The 20685-nt window shown below is 39.9% G+C and overlaps 1 protein-coding gene across 1 annotated transcript in view; it reads right to left on the reverse strand.

Annotated features, from left to right (window-relative positions):
* Nucleotides 1–20685, reverse strand: part of SLC10A7 (solute carrier family 10 member 7) — a 176831-nt gene that overhangs the window by 17597 nt on the left and 138549 nt on the right. The window contains exons 8-10 of the mRNA XM_054990307.1: nucleotides 12442–12607; nucleotides 8747–8798; nucleotides 5831–5904 (exon numbers count right to left, since the gene is read on the reverse strand). Coding sequence (XP_054846282.1) covers nucleotides 5831–5904; nucleotides 8747–8798; nucleotides 12442–12607 — 292 coding nt within the window. The remainder of the gene's footprint in view (nucleotides 1–5830; nucleotides 5905–8746; nucleotides 8799–12441; nucleotides 12608–20685) is intronic.

A 20685-nucleotide genomic window follows, 5' to 3' on the forward strand; every position in this document is an offset into this window, starting at 1 on the left:
CCGCCCCATGCTACACTGAATGGGTATTTAAAAACAACATGGCAAGTTTTGGGAGTGCTGACTGGAAGCAGAAAGAAAAGAGAACGGAGTATATGAGAATCTGCCCATCCATTCCCCTCAAATGTAGCCAGCATCAGAAAGGCTGAGAGATCTCTGTATATGTTTAAATTTTAGGATTAGGGCCAAACCTTCTGATTGGATTATAAAGATGCAGGGATCTCCATTCCTACTTTTATCTGACAAAGGGAGTTTTGACTCTTGAAAGCTTATATTCTGAAAATCTTGTTTGTCTTTAAGGTGCCCTGACTCAAATCTTGCTGTCCTCGCCCCCATGCTGTGGAAAAATGGAATTTAGCAGGAAGGGGACTGGCTATATGGATTGTAATATTCTAATTCTAATTGCTTGTGAAATTGCTAGGCAGCTTTCATTTCCTCCTCCTTTATACTGCATTCTTTATTGAATGTACTATACAGTCTTCGCTTCATCATTCTCTAATGGTGCAATCCAGTTTATTGGATTATTATTCTTACACTGTCTTTATACATTGACTTTTATAACTCCGTAATCTGCCTTGAGTCTTAACAAGAAAGGCAGATGACAAATGAAGTAAAAGAATAAACAAACTAATCTTCTTAAAGATTACATTCTTCTTCTGATGGAAATCAGTATGGGAAATGAGCCTATTGGCTACTGCACTACTACTGCTTGCCTTTTAACATGGGCATCCCTGAAGCTCAGATAATAAACCCAAATTAATAGAAAGCCTCTCTGAAAGCAGGCATAGGGGTCATGCACTGTTTTGGATGAACTCTATGATCAAAACTATTTTTTGTTATACAGAGGCCCTTGGTTCAGAGTACTTCTCTTTCATGACTTGGAACAGACTTCCAAACCCAGAAAAGTTAAACAGCAGCCCAATCCAATGGATGAAAACGTGTTCATCAAAATGGGTCTCATGACCAAGTAAATGTGCAACCTAAGTCAATACAATTAAAGGAAATTATAGAAGAGGAAAGATGCAAGACTGGTTAAGGTTTTAATTATATTTGGTCAAGATAACTAATATTTTTATTTGACAAAGGCTGGAAATCAAATAAACTAGTATTTAAAATGACAGAACTTACTCTTGGAGATTTCATTCATAAACAATCCTCTAGCTAATAATGTATTCCTAGCAGTGTCAGCTTTGGATAGTAATTGGACGGGAGACCCCAAGGAAGACAAGGGTCACTATGCAGAGGCAGGCAATGGCAAACCACCTCTCTTAGTCTCTTGCCTTGAAAATCCCAGCAGAGGTCGCCATAAGTCAGCTATGACTTGAAGACACTTTCCACCACCACCACCAGCCATTCTTGGGTTAGGAACGTATGTCTCATTATACAGTAATGACCAACCAGAGTTTTGTCTATGCAGTTTTAAACAAGGAAGTGTTTTAGGAAGCTAGAAACAACGTTTATAATACAATTTAAATGATTAGCAGTTAATTCAGGAAAAAATATTTGTGTTAGTATTTTATTCTCATGGTATTTTATACTCATAGTAGGCCTGGTTTTGTTGAGACATTCATATCTGGACCATTCCTTTGGAACCCTTGGTTTCTTTGAATAGCATCGTTTATCCTGATTATGGATAATATGTAATATGATAATATGATGCAATATGATGTAATAACTTTCTATATAAATTAAGGTCTATATAACTTTCTATATAAATTAGTGAGCAACTTTCAAAGGCATGAACATCTAAGCAAGTCTTAAATCTGTGAAGACAGTGGTTATCTAGACTAGGGGTGTGCAGTTCAGTTCAGAATTCGGATTAAAATACTGAATTTTGGCTGATTTGGTAAAATCTAGTACTCTGAATAAAAACCAGGTATTCCAAATTTTTACCAAATTTTCAGTCATTGTTTTCTATAGGAAAACCAATCTGGGTGCTATTCAGTGGCATGGGGAGCCATTTTTCAACCAAAATTCATCAAACTTTGAGGGAATCTATTCCTGGTGGTCACCTAAAGAACTCCTAAGTTTCATGAAGATTAGATCCCAGGGGCCAATTTTATGCCCCCCCCCCCAAAAGGTGCCCCTACCCTCCATTATTCTCTATGGGGAAAAATATCTGGGGGCTATCCAGGGAGGATGAGGGTGGCATTTCTCAAGCAAACTCCATCAAATTTTCAGGGGAACTACTCCTGAATGTCCTCTAAAGACTCCCCAAGTTTCAGGAAGATTGGAATCCAGGGCCCAATTCTATGGGCCCCTGAACAAGGTGCCCTCAGCCACTCCATTGTTTCCTATGGGGGGAAAAAGTCAAAGCTGACTCCCATCACAGAAACAAGCTGGGGCAAGGCCGTCATGGCTAAAGCACACTCCCCAATGCAAGCTGAGCTCATCCCAGAGAAAGCCCAACAGAACCTAGCTGAAGCACAGGAATGGAATCCCCCCAGAACAAAAGTGAAGCAAGAGAACCAACATCACACCAGAGAATCACACCCATGCAACTCAAACCAAAGCAAGCTTAGTCTAACAGAACCAGTGTCATTCACAGCAGCCAGGCAGAGTTCAGCCAGTGGGGAAACACCACAGAACAGAACCAAGCAGTACCCACCCACAAGCATAAAGAGTTCCCTTGCTTCAGTCTGCATATACAGTCACATTATATCAAGTAGCAAAATAGTTTGTTTTAATAGTAAATCATAAGGACTAGGTAATTTACTAATGGTAAATGATCCAGATAACGAATTAAAGATTAAGGAATTAAAGATTAAGGATCCAGATTAAGGAATTAAAGATATACTTATTACAAGTACCAATTTGTCTGCTTAAGAGAAGCTGCAGAAGAACACTTATCATTTTCATGTTCCAGAGAAAAATAATTTGTATGCTTTTTCTAACACAGAGCAGTCTGTCACAATGAATTGGTCTATACAGAGTTACATACAAAAATCCTTTTATATACAAATAAGGAGAAAGAGTCTGTCTTTTGGTTTATTCCATGGACCTAAAAGGCTGACAGTGCTGCCCTGAAAGTATCAAGGACAATGTGATTATTTCTATATGCAGTCTCGTCATTTCTCTAAGAGGTTGGAGAAATGGAGGAGATCTGAGCCTAATTTTAATTCATTTAATATATTTCTATCCCTGTTTTGGGGGGAAAAACTACCCCAGGGAAGCTAACTTCATAATGCAACCTCAATTACACCAACAATGTAAAATATCATCAACATACATTCATCACTATAACTACTAAACATTCACAACCATCACATACATAATCAATACTCAACAATCAAATAGAACACAAAATCAAAAGAACTTTAAAAAATCAACAGAAGTCAAGAAGCCACAGCAGTACCAATAACAAAGAAAACCAGCTACTCAGACATAACAATCCAATTCAAAAGTAATCAACAAAACCAAAAACATATGAGAAAAGTTTTGCTATTATCCTAAAAATCAAGAGGGAATAGAACCAGAAGTGCTTCATGTGAGAAAGATCTCCAGTCTCACAAATTTACAGTGCTGGGGGGGGGGACCCTTCTTTTGGGCAGTAAGGCCCCCCCCCCACTTGCTAAGTATCAGCACTTGACAGCTGAATATTATGGAGCAGCTTAACTGTGGTGCAAGTGACAACATGCATGGCTGCAGCTGAAGCAGCCTTAGCAAGCAGGGCTGATCCAGTTGACCAGAGCATGCCTAGGTTGTGGTTCCAATGACAAAATGCCCCATGGAAAGACAAGTCAGAGAGCAGCATAGGACTCTGTGGTGCTTCACAGAGGCTGGGAATGGGAAATGTTTTCATACCTGTAGGACTGCACACAGTGCCTAAGCAACAGAATGAGTTGCCCTCTCACATTAATGGTTCTCTCAAACCCTGAGAACTGGACAATGTTGATAGAAAGCTGTATTTGTTGGTCCGATCTAGAGTAAACATTTAGGGCACATGTGCGCAATCCTATGCAGGGGTTATTCCACTCTAAGTTCATTGCTTTCAATGGTCTTAGACCAGAGAAACTCTGCATTGGATAGAACTGTGAGAGGCACAATGCTGCTAGCTTGCATAACCTTGCCAGAACCATGACAAGCAGCTCATTATGCCTTGGAGCTCATGAACTGGAGGAGACTGCCACTTTCCTAATCTGCACCCTATGCTGCAGTTTGGTGGAGGCAGCTACAAGATGTCACCCAGCAGAGAGAGGATATAGCATGCCACCAGCTCAGAATCGTCACATGGACAATTGCTTAGCCACATCTCCAATGCAGGTAACAGAGGTCAAAACACAATGGCTTACATCCTGCCTAGTATTTTAATGGGTTCAAGTACTCCCACAGCAGATCCAAAAGACCTCCAAAATGGAGGACTCCCTAGAAAAAGCTTGGAGGGGCTGCAGTTTGGTATAGTGGTTAAGACCAGTGGGACTCTAATCTGTAGAGCTGGGTTTGATACCCCACTCCTCCACTTGAAGCCAGCTGGGTGACCTTGCATCAGTCACAGCTCTTCCGGCGCTCTCTCAGCCCCACCCACCTCACAGGGTGATTGTTGTGGGGATAATAATAACACACTTTGAAAACTGCTCTGAGTGGGTGTTAAGTTGTCCTGAAGGGCAGTATATAAATTGAATGTTGTTGTTGTTATAAAAAACTGCCCTCCTTGTGCCCACCAAATTTCTAGGTGGGATCAATGTACAGCATTGAGGATACAGTACTAACTTTGATGCGGAGAAACACCGATTTTGGCTGTATGGATTGGTGTAGCCTTGCCCTTGACTAAACTTAAGCACAGGATTTCCATGAGGAATTAAAGGTCCTTGAATGAAGTATGAGATATGAACATGATAGCTAAGTAAGCAAGCAAGCAACATGGCTAACACAAGGCAGAAGGCACATTCATGCTATCTTACTGGCAGCTTCTGCCTCTGAGAAGGTCAGTGTGGAAGCCAAATCTTGCATCAATATGTTTAAACTCCAGACCATGGATACAGTCATATGTTTTAACCTTCCTACAGAATCTTGCATGCATACTTTGTGCATGGGCACATTTAAATCTGTGTACAGATGCAGTTTTTGCATTACGGCCACTGTGATTTTTCTAACACATACCTGGAAACTTTACATTAACCCCCATTTTCTGTCTTCTACATAAGTTACAGGAATATGAATTGCAACCTTCAGCACTACCCTTCCATCCAAAGTACAATTGTACCTTAATAATTTATTGTAATCTACCTGAACTGCTATTGTAAGAGAATTTTGAATGACTGGTAAGTCAACAATCTTTGAGTACCAAGTTGTAATGAATAAACACAGAGTCCAGAGACTTAGGATAAATACACTGATATTTGATAAAACACTGCTGTCTTTATTGATCTGTTTCTTTATATTGTAAATGCTCTATGCACTACAGTTTTGAGCAATAATAATTCTGCAGTTTGACTGTGCTGTAATAACTCAGAACATAATCTGAAATGAACCACAAACTTTATCAATATTAGATTAGAGAAACAGAACATCAAGAACAACAACAGCAAACACCCCCCCCCCAGATTGCTTTCTGTAAAGAAGGAACAGATTAATGGCGCTGCAATACAATTATTAAATTCCCAAAGGAGGAGGGCTGTGTTATCTTCCTTGTAGAAAACATTTACTTGCCCATTGCAAAAATGTTCTCATGAATGTACTAACATTAAATGTGAAGCTTTTATACTACATCTTGTCATATTGCTGAACTGATAAAAGAAAAAAAAACAGAAAACCCCTTTCCTAACAAAGTGAACTAATAAGGAGCAGTATGATGAGATTTAAAAATTCAACTTGGTCACTTGTAAGGACTTACCCAAGGTTAGAGATTTGTGAGTAGAGCAGAAAATAATAGCCACTGTGTCTGCTGGTGTGAAACCAGAGTTCTGCCTAGAAAAGACACAAAAACTTTCAAAGTCTCTTCTGCCAAATGTACTATTTTATGTATTCCCTAGGTTTGTTTTAATCACTTTGATCAGCTTTCATGACAAACAATTCTACCTGCATAAGCTCAGCAAGCTTTTGATTCTTCTTTCAAATGGTATTGTTTCTCAACTGAAGCAGACTTTCATGCATGAATTCAAATTTGAAAAATGAGAAGTTCCAAATGTATCCTCATGGAACATGAGTTTATTCCAGCTCAGATCATTTTTACAAATGAAAAACATCAGGTCATAGTCACTAAAAGATACATTAGTGCAATCCTAAACACAGACCAATCTGAGCCCATTGATTTCTGTGAATTTAGACTGGAGTAACTCTGCTTAGGATTGTACTGTAAGAGTGATGCCTGCAACACCATGTAGATGAGTCACAAATTCTTTGGGAATGCTGCCTGGCTGCAACCATTCACCGACCCCATTCTAAGCAGTTACTGACTGACTTGGCATCTAAGGCATCAAAACTGTATAGAGAAATGAAAGGGAAAGCCAGGGTTGCACCACATGCACTGGCCACAATTCTTTCAGTTGCCATATAAAAAGGAATACCTGCGCGAGCTTTTACACACAGCTCAAAGTACATTAATGTTTTCCAATATGGTCACAGACATGTGCAAGGCTCAGAAAGATCCAGAGGAAATTGATTGCTGGAACCAGACTTCAGAACCAGCCCATTGCTAAGTTTTTAAAATCAAATCTTTCAAAAAATAAACATTCCCAAATAGAATTAAGTATTGACATTAATACATATTTTTGTCTTGTTGTACAGGGTATATGATATCAGAATCAACTAAACATTCCATGATGAATTAGAATGCAACCAGCAAGGAACCCACAAGGATTTGTGGGAGGCATCTCATTTCCACGCCCCCCCAACATTTCCTCCTTCCCTTTCCTGAAAGCCCCATTTCCTGCCCCCTTTTATCCTTCCCCCCACCAGAGAACCTACTTTTATCTGCCTCCTATCTTCAGCTTTCCCTCCTTTCCTCCCCCTGGGAAAATTAAGCTGTTCTGGCCACTGGGATGAGCCAGACCCAGTTGTACAGTGGGGAACCTGCAAGGACTTGCAGAGGGACATTTCACTCTCTCCTGTATCCCCATTCCCCATACTATTTCTTCTTTTCCTTTCAGGTACAGCCACATTCTCACCATTCACTGCTTCATTTTCTCCTTCCCACTTGCCAACCTTTTATTCACCCCCAATCTTAAACTATATGTTTTATTTGTTTACTTCATTTGTACCCTGCCCTTTTCCACAACTGGGACCCAAAGTGGCTTACATCATTCTCTTCTTCTCTATCTTCACAAAATGTGGGGTAGTTTAGGCTGAGCGTGTGTGACTGGCCCAAGGTCACCAACTGAGCTTCCGTAGCAGAGTGGGGATTTGAACTTAGGTCTCCTAGAAGCTAGTCGGAAATTTTAACCACTATATAACACTGGCTTCCATAGAGTGGCTGCACCTGCTACTGAACAGCAGCAAGCAGCTGGATCTGGGGCATACAAGTCGAGTGGTAGCAAGTTGCCTGGTAGTTGCTGCTGGTCATGGCCCAAGGATTCCTCCCTTAAAGGCCAAAAATAGCCCTGGAAATGGCTCTGCCCTTTATTTATTTATTTATTTGTTGCATTTCTAGATCGCCCTCCCCGTCAGACGGGCTGACAACATACAATTAATAACATACTGTTTACTGACAGAAACCAAGGCTAAAAGGCTGTGTGGCTGCCTGGCAATGGTCACTGCGAGTATTCCTTTCTTAAAGCTACAAGCACTGCTTCTATTACCTCCAATTTTAAATTAAATTTTTTTTTAGATGTCAGAGTTTTCTTCAACTGGCATTTTTCAGGTATGCAGAAAGCTCTGTCTTGTCTGTTCCAGCCTCTAGATTTTGGAATCCACAGATTTGGCCATATTGAAAATTAGATGTACTGATAGGTAAAGAGTGCAAAATTAGAAGCAAGTTATTGTGTTTTCTGTTAAGTTAGTCATTGGGAGTTATGAACAATTATAGTCTGCACATGAACAAAAACTTAAACGAGATTGCCAATAACAGTTCAGGGGAGGGGAGGAATCAATGTACTATCCATTTCCGCAGTAGATTTGCCTGCGAACTGTATATATTAATTAAATCATAAAAGACTCAAGAATAAAAAAAACCCAGGTTGCATTGCAGAATACTACAGTAATAGGACACATGAGATTCTTAATTATGGTCGTATGCCCCTCCCCAAGAGAGAATCTACAAGTCTTTGGAAACATTTGAGGGGGGGGGGCGCATCTAAGATTTTAGGAAACCCCTAACAGAAGCATGCTGTGGGCCAGTGACACACCTATCTCACAGGATAGCTGTGAGGATAAAATAGAGAAGAGGAGAACCATGTAAACTATTTTGAGTCTCCATTGGGGAGAAAGATGGGATATAAATTAAATAAATACATCATTTTACCTCCTTATTTATTGAACCCTTTCCCAGTTGTATGGCAAATTATTTTTTCACTGTTTCGTCTTCTCTCAGACAATACTTCTTATGCTGCAGGTGACTAGACCTGCAGCCAGATAAGGAAAACATCGGCTAATCTTTCCCGGTGATTTCCTGCACCCAATTTATACTAGGAGAAGTAGTGCAGCATGGATCTTTTCCAAGCCCCAAACTTTTTGGAAACTTCAATGTCTGTGGGCAACTACACCAAACTCCAGGTACAAATTTTGAGTGCTTAATCTAAACAAGGGGAAAGACTAATTTTGTCCCCAAAACTTCTCTTCAGTCACATAAAACACTTTTACTGTGGTTACATACCTTGTAGAAAAAAAGAACGTTAACAGCATGAAGCCCAATTGAATCGAAAATACTGAAAGAGAAATTAGTTTGATAATTAATTTAATGTGCAACATACAAAGATGCTGACAAATAATGTCCATCCATCTATCAATAGGAAATCAAGTGTTTATTTTGTAATGAATCAAGAATGACGCAAAGGTGTACCTATGTTTCTGAGACAAGTAACAGATCTGGCAGCTGATCTTCCCAAATGCATAGCCGTAATACAAAGCTATCGTGACACCTCTGTTAAATTACATGCTGATTGTCTTTTGTGAACAGTGGGAACAAATAACGTAGGAATTAAAAGTGGCTCTCATACTCTAGTCTACATGGAAGACCACCAGTGCTGTAAAATTGTTGGTTCTCAGAAAGAGACATTTGGTCGATAAACAGAATTTCTTTTGGTTGCTGAAATGTTACTAATTGTATGGGAGGGATTTGATCTTTCAAAATAGACTTTAAAAATTACTACACTTCTGCATTTAATATGCAACAAAGATATCAAAGTCATAGAAAAATTACTATGAAAAAAATGAAGAAGGGGGAGCCAGTGAAATAAATAATAGGAAGAGCATAAAGATAAAATTATCTTCTTGCATACACTGTATATGATTATACTATGATAGTTATTTGGAAAGGAGTAATGGACAGTTTGATTGCATTTTAAAATGTTAATATGTATTTAATCTGGGGAAAAGAGCTAAACCATCATACAGTTATGGGACATGTGTGGTGTACGCATTAAAATAAGACTTAAAATATGCCCAGTACCCATTAGATAATGTTCTATGAGTACAAAACTAAATGAACTCATTTGGGGGAAGCACGCTCTTAGCCTGACAGATATTAGATATGCAGATGAACGCATCCAACCTGTTTCTATGGAAATAGTCCCATTCATTTTCATTGTGGTAATTTTTAATTGTTATGTTTGGAAGCTTATGAAATTTCATCTACAGGGGCTGCTTCAAAACAAATTATTATCTTAATAAATTAAATCTGGGGGGAATCCAAAATACATATTTTCATTGGCCTAGTGGAAGGAGAAGGACTAATTAGGGATATGGGAGGCATACAGTCACCCTGGCATGGAGTGTCTGGGCATATCATGGCGGGGAGGGAGACGAGAGTCGAGGATGAGACCTATGAAGATTGCATGTGGGTGAGATGCCCATGGTATTACAAGGTAATTAAAGACAAATACCTAAAAATGTGAAAATAAATGACACTTAGAGCCACTTTTGCAGGCCACTGAGTTGGCAAAAAGGAATTAGGGTATGCTGTGCCACTTCATCAATACGAAATTATGTCCCAGAGGTATTGTTCCCCTCTCCCTGAAGATTCTGTCATGTGTGTGAAGGGTTCAGTATTACTAGAAATAATGAAGAACCACAAGGTTATATCAAGTATTATGCAAAGTAAAACTCCTGTGCTACTTTGAACGTTTTGTGTGTGTGTGATTGTGAGGTGCAGTCAAGTCGTAGCTGACTTATGGCAACCTCACAGGGTTTCAAGGCAAGAGACATTTAGAGGTGGTTTGCCATGGCCTGCCTCTGTGTAGCAACTCTGTCCTTTCTTTGTGGTCTCCCATTCAAATATTGACCAGGGCCAACCTTGCTTAGCTTCCAAGATATGATGAGATTGAGCTACCTGGACCACCTGCGTCAGGGCACCATGAACATTTCTTTTGCTAAATTAATTATAGAACACCAGTTACCAAATCCTTAAACGCAAAATTAAAACAGAAAAGTTTGCAACCAGCTAAAGAATTCATCTTAGGTTTGGTAATATACATTTTCAGTTCTCCATTTGATCTTCTTTTCACATTTAACTGTTTTGTCCTGTTTCTTCTGTTTCCAGGAATAAAACTCAAATACAAGCAAAACTGACATAACCTACTTTTATGGATATTTTATCTGCCTCTTTCTTCTCAGCAATTTGGGAAAAATTCACAAGACGTCACTTCATTTGTTTTGACTCTACTAACCACAAATGTTTTAACATACAGCTCTTTCACTAAAGCTGTTACACAAATAATTCACTAGTGGGAAACAGATTCCTGACCTTAGTAGTTGTGAAAGCCTCAAGATAATGAGATCTCTATTGTCCACAGGGATAACATGCAGTTTCAAAACTGATTTCTAAAAGGACACATTATATTCAGAGTTACTGTTTACTGGTTAGGGATGGAAGACTAATTGGAGCCAAACCGGGTTTATGTTTTGCCATATCAACTACTGCAGGTTCTTAGCTAAAAGGAGGATACTTCCTCTCATCTCTCCACATACACAGATCAAAATTGTCTTCCAAATTTATCCCTTTGTTTGTGTGCTTGGATTCTTTTCAGGAGGAAGGCCCTGAAAGGAAACCCTACATTCTGGCAGCCAAGCTCAATTGGAGATGGTACGTGCAGCAGCACAAACACTAGGTGGTGTTGCGCAATTCAGATATTGATGGCACTGTGGTCTCATTGCTCCAGTAGTGTAGTTAAAGCATTTGTAATAAGGATATTGGATAGCTGTGTTAGTTGATCGCATGGTAGCTGCCACTTCTGGATCTGCAAGTGTTGGTTGTAGCAGTTTGTTGTATTAGGCAACCAACTGCAATGATGTTGAGACTGTATGCCCACTGCAAGGCTAAGCCAGCACCTCCTACAAGCACATCATCATTCTTTACAATCTTTTTCAATAGTTCAAAAGTGTTAAGGTTGTCCTTTGTATGGTGACCTTGAGTGCTAGGGCATTACTAAATGATGGCTCACAGTATGAAACACAAACATTACTATTGGCTATTTTTTCCAGGCTCTCTTGGATTTTTGTTACCTGCTTAACTTCCTTTTCTTGATTTTTTGTTATCCATTAAATCCTCTAATTCCCACTGCCTGTTATTGAATTTTAAAGTTATTTTTCTACCCTCTATTTTGCTGTCATAATTTGGTTTTTTAAAAAAGATTTCTGCTGATTTTCAATGTTTTAATGCTGAATTAAGATTGTTTTGGTTTTTTTGGTCTGATGTGTTCATTTTCTGGTTATTTTTACAAACATTTTTTACTGTGTTTTATATTTTTCACTTTCTTTGTAAGCTGCCTTGAGAACCAATTGTGTTTGAGGGGCAGGATAGAAATAATTTAAACAAATATAGTTGAGTAGTAGCGCAGCAAATCAACATGGGAAGGCTGTTCCTGAGAACAAGTAAGCTAGCTCTTCAAAGAATATATAATTTCCAAAAGAAACATCATAGATGCTTTATCTATTGAATCTTAGTTTCCGTATTAGCAAATAAAGTGTCATTTCATATTTCTAAAATGCATCTCAAGTACTAAATTGTACTGAGTTGTGAAGAAAGCACTGTCCATTGCACATAATACAAAGGGACTCACAAGGTCAGATCCAAGCAGCACTTCCAGTGGTGAAAAAGGGAAGTGGTCTCTCCTCTGACCACTCAGAAAGGCTAGGCTAAGGACGGTGGGACCTGCATGAACAAAAGCCATGTAGGACAAGGATGTAGCGGAGAAGCGGAGAAGACTGAACAAAAAAGCGGACTGGAACCAGCCCGTGGTATACCTGTGGCAAGACACTATCAGCCCAAACCTCTTGCACAGAAACACACCACTGCCTTAGCTCAGGCTTCAGCAGTTAAACTGGATAATGAAAAAATACACTGGTACTTACTTATGAAAACTATGATAATCAGGCTAAACTTATCAAGGTCAATATTTGGATTGGAGAAAGTATCACAGAATGTTGTGTAGATGATCATCAAGAGCACACAGCTGCTGATAGCACCAAACGGAGGCTTCTTTCTCTCAAGCCATTCCCTTATGTATCTTCGGACAATCTGAAACACGAGCGGAAAAAAGTCAACAGGTTGTCTCTTTTCAACATACACAGGAAGCCCAGTTGGGCATCACAAAACGAATCTGACAGCAGAAAGACATAAAGAGAAGAGAATAATTTGGATGACGGCCACAGTGGATTTCAAAGCTTCCCTGCCACATAACTCTTCTTCTGGGGAATTTAACATTTGTAGTGCAACTTCCACTGGGCGTCCATAATGAGAGTATATTTTCAAGTACATTCAAATCTATCCTTAATCATGCCAAATGTTCTTTGCTAGCTATCACTGAGACATGCCCATTAAGCCTCCCCAAAGTTTTCCTCCTATGCTGATACTAATGGATGTATGTAATTATCACAGTCCCCTTTGCATCAACAGACAATTCCAAGTGTAACTTTGGGAATTTTAAAAATCTGACATCCTCAGGAATTTCATGTGAGCAGATAATCGAAAGTGATCCATGGAACATTTAAATATTTAAATAGCTAGCGATGCACCAGAAGTTTTTAATTAAATTATAACTCATGCTTGAAAAGCAAAAGTGCATGTGTTGTGGGAGCTTAAATAATTCAGAATCTGAAGATCTAGAGGGTTTTTTTGTAAATCCAAAGACAAATGCCAGTTGCATGCATTCGGAATACCAGAATTGACACAAGAAGAGGATGAATAAGCGTATAATGCTTGGTGCAACTTTTTCAAATTCAGGAATTTGAAAATGAACTTTGTTTAATCAGTTCCCCTTCTTCTATTAAGAGAGAAAGTAATAACATCAAAAATTTTCAGAAAGAGAGGGAGCATTCTTATAATGTTCTGTGTCTTTTAAAATATGCTATGTTTGAACCATTCACAGTGCTTGATTGATGAGGGTACCAATTTGCAATAGTTCTGTTCCTACAATGTGGCTTCTAGAAGACAGTGCTAGGAGACTCTTTCTCTTCTCTGCAGGCTCTCTGGTAATCTGCTATGCTGTTTAACATCATCATAAAACTGCTAAGTAAGGAGATTTGGGGATTTGAAATTTGGTGTGACTCTAGTATGATGACATCCAGATTTTTTTCTTTCTCTTACTGGCATCAGGTGCAGCAAGGTAGGTCCTCCATGAATGACTGCCTAGAGTCTGTAATGGGCTGGATGAGGATGAATAAATTGAAGCTTAATTCAACATGAGGGAGATGCTGATAGTAGCCAATCCCCCCCCTCAATATGTAGATATGGTTGCCAACAGGCCTGGAGAAAAAGTTGTCCCTTTAATTGACTGATTTGTGGAAAAGGGCAGCTGAAGCTTTTTATGGTATCACACTTGTAAATAACGTTACCTCTTTATTTAAAAGACAGGATATCAGGCGGCAATATATAGGGTATGGGTCTGTTTTTAACAGGATCACACTCCTCCGAAGTAACCAATCCACAGTTTGAAAGTTCCTTCAGCTCCAGCTGATTTACCAACACCATCCCTTTCTGGAGGCGCAAAAGAACTGGGTGTGGTCTTTTAGAATGCTCTGACAAAAGCATAATGGGGCTTTCCTTGAAGACAGTTCAGAAATAACACCTAATGCAAAATGCTGCTTTATGACACCTATCTGGAGATGCTAACAGGACATATGTAACACCATTTTTTATTAACCATACAGGTTGCCATTAGTTTCCATGCTAAATTCAAAGTAACTTAAAACTCTTGGCAACCTGAATCTAGGATACTTCAGGGAATGTTTGGTGCTATTTTCTACTAAGAACTGGATTCTTTCAGTGGCAGCATCAATGCTATGGAACTCACTCCTGACTGAGTGATATCTGTCAGGCCCACTCTATTGATATTTGTAGATATGAGGTTAAGAAGACTGTTTTCCCTACCAAATCTAATGGTTTTGTAGTCCTTTCATCTTAAATGGTTGGTTTTTAAATGCATTGGCTTTTAGTATTGTATTTTTGATTAACATTTACTGTAATATGATTTAAGGTTTTTTATTATTTTGTTGTAAGCTGCTTTAGGGGCCTTATGGGCAGACAAACGTAGTATAAAATTTAAATACAAAAATCAATTTACCTGGAAAATTGGTGTCTTCTAATGTTCTATGTTTTGGAGAGTGTATTAGACTTGAAGGCCATTTTACAAGTCGTGACAAGCATTAATGTTTCAGCCCTTACATTACAAGACTTCTCAAGAGATGCTCCAACATATCGTATTACTATAGTGCTTGAGAAGGTACGCTGCAAACTCATGCTAAATGTTAATTTGTGAGTGCCAGAAGTGTCACAAAACCTCCCAATAACAATACTATTAATGAGAGATTCAGATAGACCCATCTTAGACTGCATACATCCAGAACAAAATCAAAAGAACTCTATAACATTTTGAAAAACTACTGTACTATTCAAAGCTCACATACAACAGATGAATGAAATTTCTCTTAGCAGAGACACATGATAGCAGGTTAACTGCTGAGAGACTATAAGAATTCTGTAGCTAAGGGCCACTTGTAGAATGTTCCTGGGAAAAGAGGGCCACTTAATTAATTGCATTCCTCCCCACCCTCCACAGAAGTTACAAAGGATGTCAGCATTGTGTAAATAAATGATTTAACCCCCATAAAAAGTAGAAATTTCTTGAAGCAGCCACTTATTTTCTCCAAATTCTCTAGTTCCAGTCTCATGAGATGCAACAATAAAAGAAAAGATTTCTTCACAATTGGTTGACCCACCCCAACATTAAAATAATTAGTTGGTGTCATGTGGCATCTGTATGGGCAGAACAAGATCCACTGACAAATGTACAGATTTACAAACGGGCATTCAAACACATTTATGCTGGAAGAGGCCGATGAACTATCAGGGCAGAAGCCTTCCTTCATCTCCACGGTTTTACTAAGCCATACCATGCTCAGCAGAAAGGCTTCTTTTTCTGGGCACCTAGCATTTTGCAGCATATACATTTAAACAAATCGTAGTAGGATCATACAGATGACATTACACTTTGGGCTGAACTGACATTTGCTTTTGAAACAGAAGGCAAGTTCTTTAAAACCTACTTATCTGCTTTCTACGAAAACAATTTTTTAAAAAAATCTCACACATCTGATTGGAATATAAATGTAACTAGCTCTTAAAACTCATATCTAATATGGTTTGTAGTCCCTGAGAAATTCTCATTTAGCTCACAGTGTAAAACTACTAAAATGAACTTCTACACATGCACAAAAGGTACTGCTAGATTTAAAGTATGTTTTCAGTCTGGGCTACAGTTGCAGCTCTGGCAGAGCTATGCAGTGGTGCATTTTTAGGCCTCTGCAGCACAGACAGCACGAGACACCCTGGAATCCTGGACAAGAAATAAGCCGTGCAGTCCCCCAGCTTGTCTCATCAAACTCAAGAAAGCTTTTCAACCCCCAGTATTCCCAGAATTTCAGCATGGAGTGTAAATGTAAGTGGGGCTCCTCCACATCAAAGCTAGGACACCGTCAATGCTCTTTCATCCCAACCACAGAGCACAGGTTGCTGCTGCTGAGATGAATCCCCACCAAAGCGACAATATGGCATTATAGGAAGGATGCCTGGGGTTGCTTGCCAGACTGAGACTGGCCTCTTTGAGGCATCTGACTTTGCTCTTCCTGGGGTGTGCACCAGAGAGGATTTTTAAAGTACTGTGAACCAATGCACCCAACTCCTGCAAAACACACAGGGTTCGTGTGCTAACCTTTGCTTCTCCAAACCACTAGCTGATGTCAACATGGGCAAGGGCAACTACGATCGTGGAAGTGCCTCTACCTGCAAGTACCTCTTGCCCAACCGCTTGGCTTCTTGTTTGAGGTGCAGTCTGGGGCAAAGCTAAAGGACATCAGCAGAGCCTGACATCTTTTTTTTTCTTTGTGAAAATAACATGAAAAGAGAGAAATGGGAACAAGTTGCCTTATACATTAAGGCATTTGCATTGCTCACAGAGCACAATTTATGCTAAGAATATACACCCTGACTAGGATTGCCAGGTCCAAGTTAGGACGTTCCAGGAGATTTGGGGGTTTTTTTGGGGGGGGGGGGGAGCAGCTGCAGTGGGGTATAATGCCATAGAGGACACCCTCCAAAGCAGCCATTTCCTCCAGGGGAACTGATCTCTACCTGGACATCAGTTGTAATTCCAGGAGATCTCCAGCCACCACCTGGAGGCTGGAAACCCTAACCCTTACTTACAGCAAGTTGCAGTGGGCATGTGGTCAACCATGCAGCAGCATCCAAGGTGACTTCAGTTTTATTTACATGCTTTATATGTCATCTTTCTTACAAGTTGTATTTGAAATGGACATTTTGTTCACCCATCTACCTATAATATCTATATCTTTTCCTTCTTCCAAGGAACTCAGAGAGGCATCTATAGTTCTCCATCTTCCATTTCACCTTCAGTATAACCTTGTGAGAGAGTTTAGGCTCAAAGGATCTGACTGAACACAGTAATCTGCTTCAGGAAGAGTGAGGGTTTGCCTAGATTTCTCCAATCCTAGTCTGACACTCTAACCCTATTGGCTCTCTTAAATATCCAGGGGTCATTTCGTAGAAAAAGAGCTGCAGGAACGTATTAGCATAACTCATTAGCATATGCTATGCCCCTTGACACCATCAGAAGTGTGTCGTTGGCATACCTGATTTGCATTTGCCACACACCTATCTTGGCTGCTTTGGACCCAAACCTGGCTATTCAGGGCTGAAATTGGGCCCAAAATGGCAAAAGGGGGCTGAAAATGGCCAAAAAGGGACCAAAAATGGTCAGAATTGGGCTGCTGCTGAGCAGGAGAGTGATCCACTACCCGTCAGAGGCCTGATCCTGGCCATTTGGGGACCAATCCTGGCTGCTTTGGGCCCGATCCTGGCTATTTTGGGCCCAATCCAGGCTGAAAGGGGCCCAAAATGGCTGAAAATCAGGTGGGCAGGGCCAACTGACATGTGACCTCTTTGGTGAACTACCAGAATTGTGTTCCTGCGCGTTCCCCCTCATAATGAGCCCTGTAAATAATCTGTTTCTGTCTGAAGATCTAACTACACATTTCATACAAAATTGTGTAATAGAACCCTGAAAGACATTTTCTTTCAGTAAATGTCACATTTGAAGGGATTTGGAGCAGAGAAGGGGAGGGGTGCTTTATCCCTTCCTTGCCCACAGTGTAACACTCCAAAAGGCACCTGTAGTGGTTTTTACCAAACTAAAGTTATATACATTTGCAGTGATATGCAATTAGGACCTGAGAACTTCTCAATCTGGAACTTTCTTTGATCTACACTCCCCTCTCCAAATAGCCACTCAATTTTCTAAACTAATTTTCCAACTAATGATTCCAGTGGCTCTTTCCTTTGAAGAAAAAAACCAAGAGAGATCAAAACAACACAATATTTTAAATATCAGTTTCACTGTTGGCAATTCATACTGCAATGAAACAAATAGTTTCCTTTAAAAAAAGGGATGACTAAAAGACCATATACTAAGCACGTTGGGCAATTTTTTCCAGTGTCTTGATATTTTTTCTTTCCCTCTCTAACTTATTGATTCCTTAAATCATGGTCTCTATCCATTACAGCCATCAATCTATATGATTATGAATTACATCCTGGACCATGAACAATCAAGGTGTCCTTTTCTATTTAAGTTTAACTGAGCAGTGCCCATGCTCTAGCACTTCATTTGAATTCCCAAAATTCAAAGCTAATTTCAAAACTGCAGTTTTCTTAACATTAAAGCACTGCAAGACAACACCATAAACAAAATCTTTCATGACAGTTTTAGGGTGAGGTATATATATATTTCTTTGTTTATCTTCCTATCGAGAATTCATCTGTCTGTAGTTAAAATCAAGTGTCAGATAAGAGTGAACTATAGCTTGAATGCTGTTAATCTGTCATATCAATTTTTCCAGGCAGCTTTCAGCAGTGTTGGCCTCCCAGAAGATTACTGCTTCTTCCTGCAATTCAGCTAAAGTTTACCTATAAACAAGGCCACTTCAATATGGATTAAAGCTATAAATATATTTCAGCTAAAATGTTTTATAACAAAATGGCTGTAACTCTTTTCTTTAAATGATTAATTTAATTCTACATAAAAATGTACCTTTAATCTCCTTTTTAAAGTTCCTTTTTCAGTTTAGACTAAAAAACTGAGGAACTGTTCTGAAGAGGAAAAGAATAGCCAGTATTTTGTTGAATGATCCTGTTTATCTACTTAAAGTGCTTCAGCAAAAATTGTGGTTTGAATTGCTATAACAAATGGAGACCCATACGTTTGGTAAAATCTATGAACTCTACTCCCCTTGTTATTAGCAACTGCTTATTTATTAATTAAAATATTTATATCCCATCTTTCCCATAGCTCAAGGTGGCTTGCAGTTTCAAATTTAAAAAATTTGAGTTTTTGGCTAAACTTAAGAGTTTCCTGACAGTTAGAGCTGTCTCTCAGTGGAACAGGCTTCCTCGGGAGGTGGTGGGCTTTCCTTCTTTAGAGGTTTTTAAGCAGAGGCTAGACGCAAATCTGACAGCAATGCTCATTCTGTGAACCTAGGCAGATCATGAGGGAGGGAGGGCAAGAAGGGTTACATCAGTGCTTAGTTGTCGTGGCCCCTTCTTGTATTCCCAGGGTAACAGAGATTGCCACTTTGGGGTCAGGAAGCAATCTTCCCCAGGCCAGTTTGGCAAGGGATCCTAATGGTGTTTGGCCATCTATTGGGCATGGAGCGGGGGGTCACTGGGTGTGTGTGGGGGAGGGGGGGAGGTGTGAATTTCCTGTATTGTGCAGGGGGTTGGACTAGAAGACCCTGGAGGTCCCTTGCAACCCTATGATTCCATGAACACAAAAATACAATAAAGCCCCATATAACAACCTTTCCCCTAAAAATAATGCCTGCAGCCTACACCCCATTAAAAGCTTTGGCAAACAGAGCAGCATTGCAGCATCTCCTAAAAACTTACATAGACGGCATCCCTTGTCTCAGGAAGAATACAACCTCCAAGTGGGGCCTGGAAATCTCCCAGAATTACAACTGATCTCCAGACTACACAGATGATTTCCCCTGAAAAAATGGCAGCTTTGGAGAGTGGACTCTATGGCATTATACCCTTCCCAGGCTCCAACCCCAAATCTCCAGGAATTTCCCAACTCAGAGTTGGCATCCCTAACCCTGTCCCATAGAATGGAAATTATGATAGCCATCATAAGCTGCAGAACAACTTCTGGGGGGACTGTAACTGAAGCACCCCTTCCTCTTCACTATACCCTTACATAGTACTTATCTGTGGTTCTGAGGGGGGAAAGGAGTTGTATAGCTAGTTGGTAATGTTATTCAGGACTGGCCCAAAGGTTTTTCACATGGGTGGGGGGAGCTGTTTTGGCACTTGAAAAAATAAATGAGAGAGTCAGGTCCCACTGTGCTGAGAGCCCAATCAGGATCAACTCCTCACAGTAGGGTTGCCAGCTCCAATTTGGGAAATTCCTGGAGATCTCAGGGGGGAAACCAGGAGAAACCTGGAGAAAGTGGGGTTTGGGGAGGGAAAGGACCTTGGCAGGGTGTAATTCCATGGTTCACCCCGCAAAGTAGCTATTTTCTCCAGGTGAACTGATCTCTGTGGCCTGGAGACCAGCTGTAATCCCGGGAGATCTCCAGCCACTACCTGGAGGCTGGCAAGCCTACCTCACAGCAGTTTTAAATGGCCCACATTCAGTTCTAAAATGGTGGCAGCAGCCCAGAGTCACTCCTGGGGGTGCTATAAAGTTTAGTTGTGCCCTAGGACTTTGACAGTTACACTATGGAAAGAGAGGTGACATTTTTAAAAAACATAGGGAAAAAATCTCTTCTATCAGACTTGGTGCTCCTTAAAACCTAACGCCTGAGGTGACCACTTGGTTCACCTATATGGTTGGGCTGGATCTTACTGTGCTAGCAGAAAAATTTTGATTGGACACTGATGTTGAAAGAGAGTATTTCTGGGTCCTTTATATTCTGATATACAATCAGGACCTAAATATTTATATTCCTAGCATCCCACAAAGCAACAGAATGCCGCTTAAAAAGTTTCCTTCCTATATATTAGGTTTTCCTGCTTTACAGCTT

The sequence above is a fragment of the Eublepharis macularius genome, chromosome 10 (assembly GCF_028583425.1).
Source record: "Eublepharis macularius isolate TG4126 chromosome 10, MPM_Emac_v1.0, whole genome shotgun sequence".
Taxonomy (NCBI): Eukaryota; Metazoa; Chordata; class Lepidosauria; order Squamata; family Eublepharidae; genus Eublepharis; species Eublepharis macularius.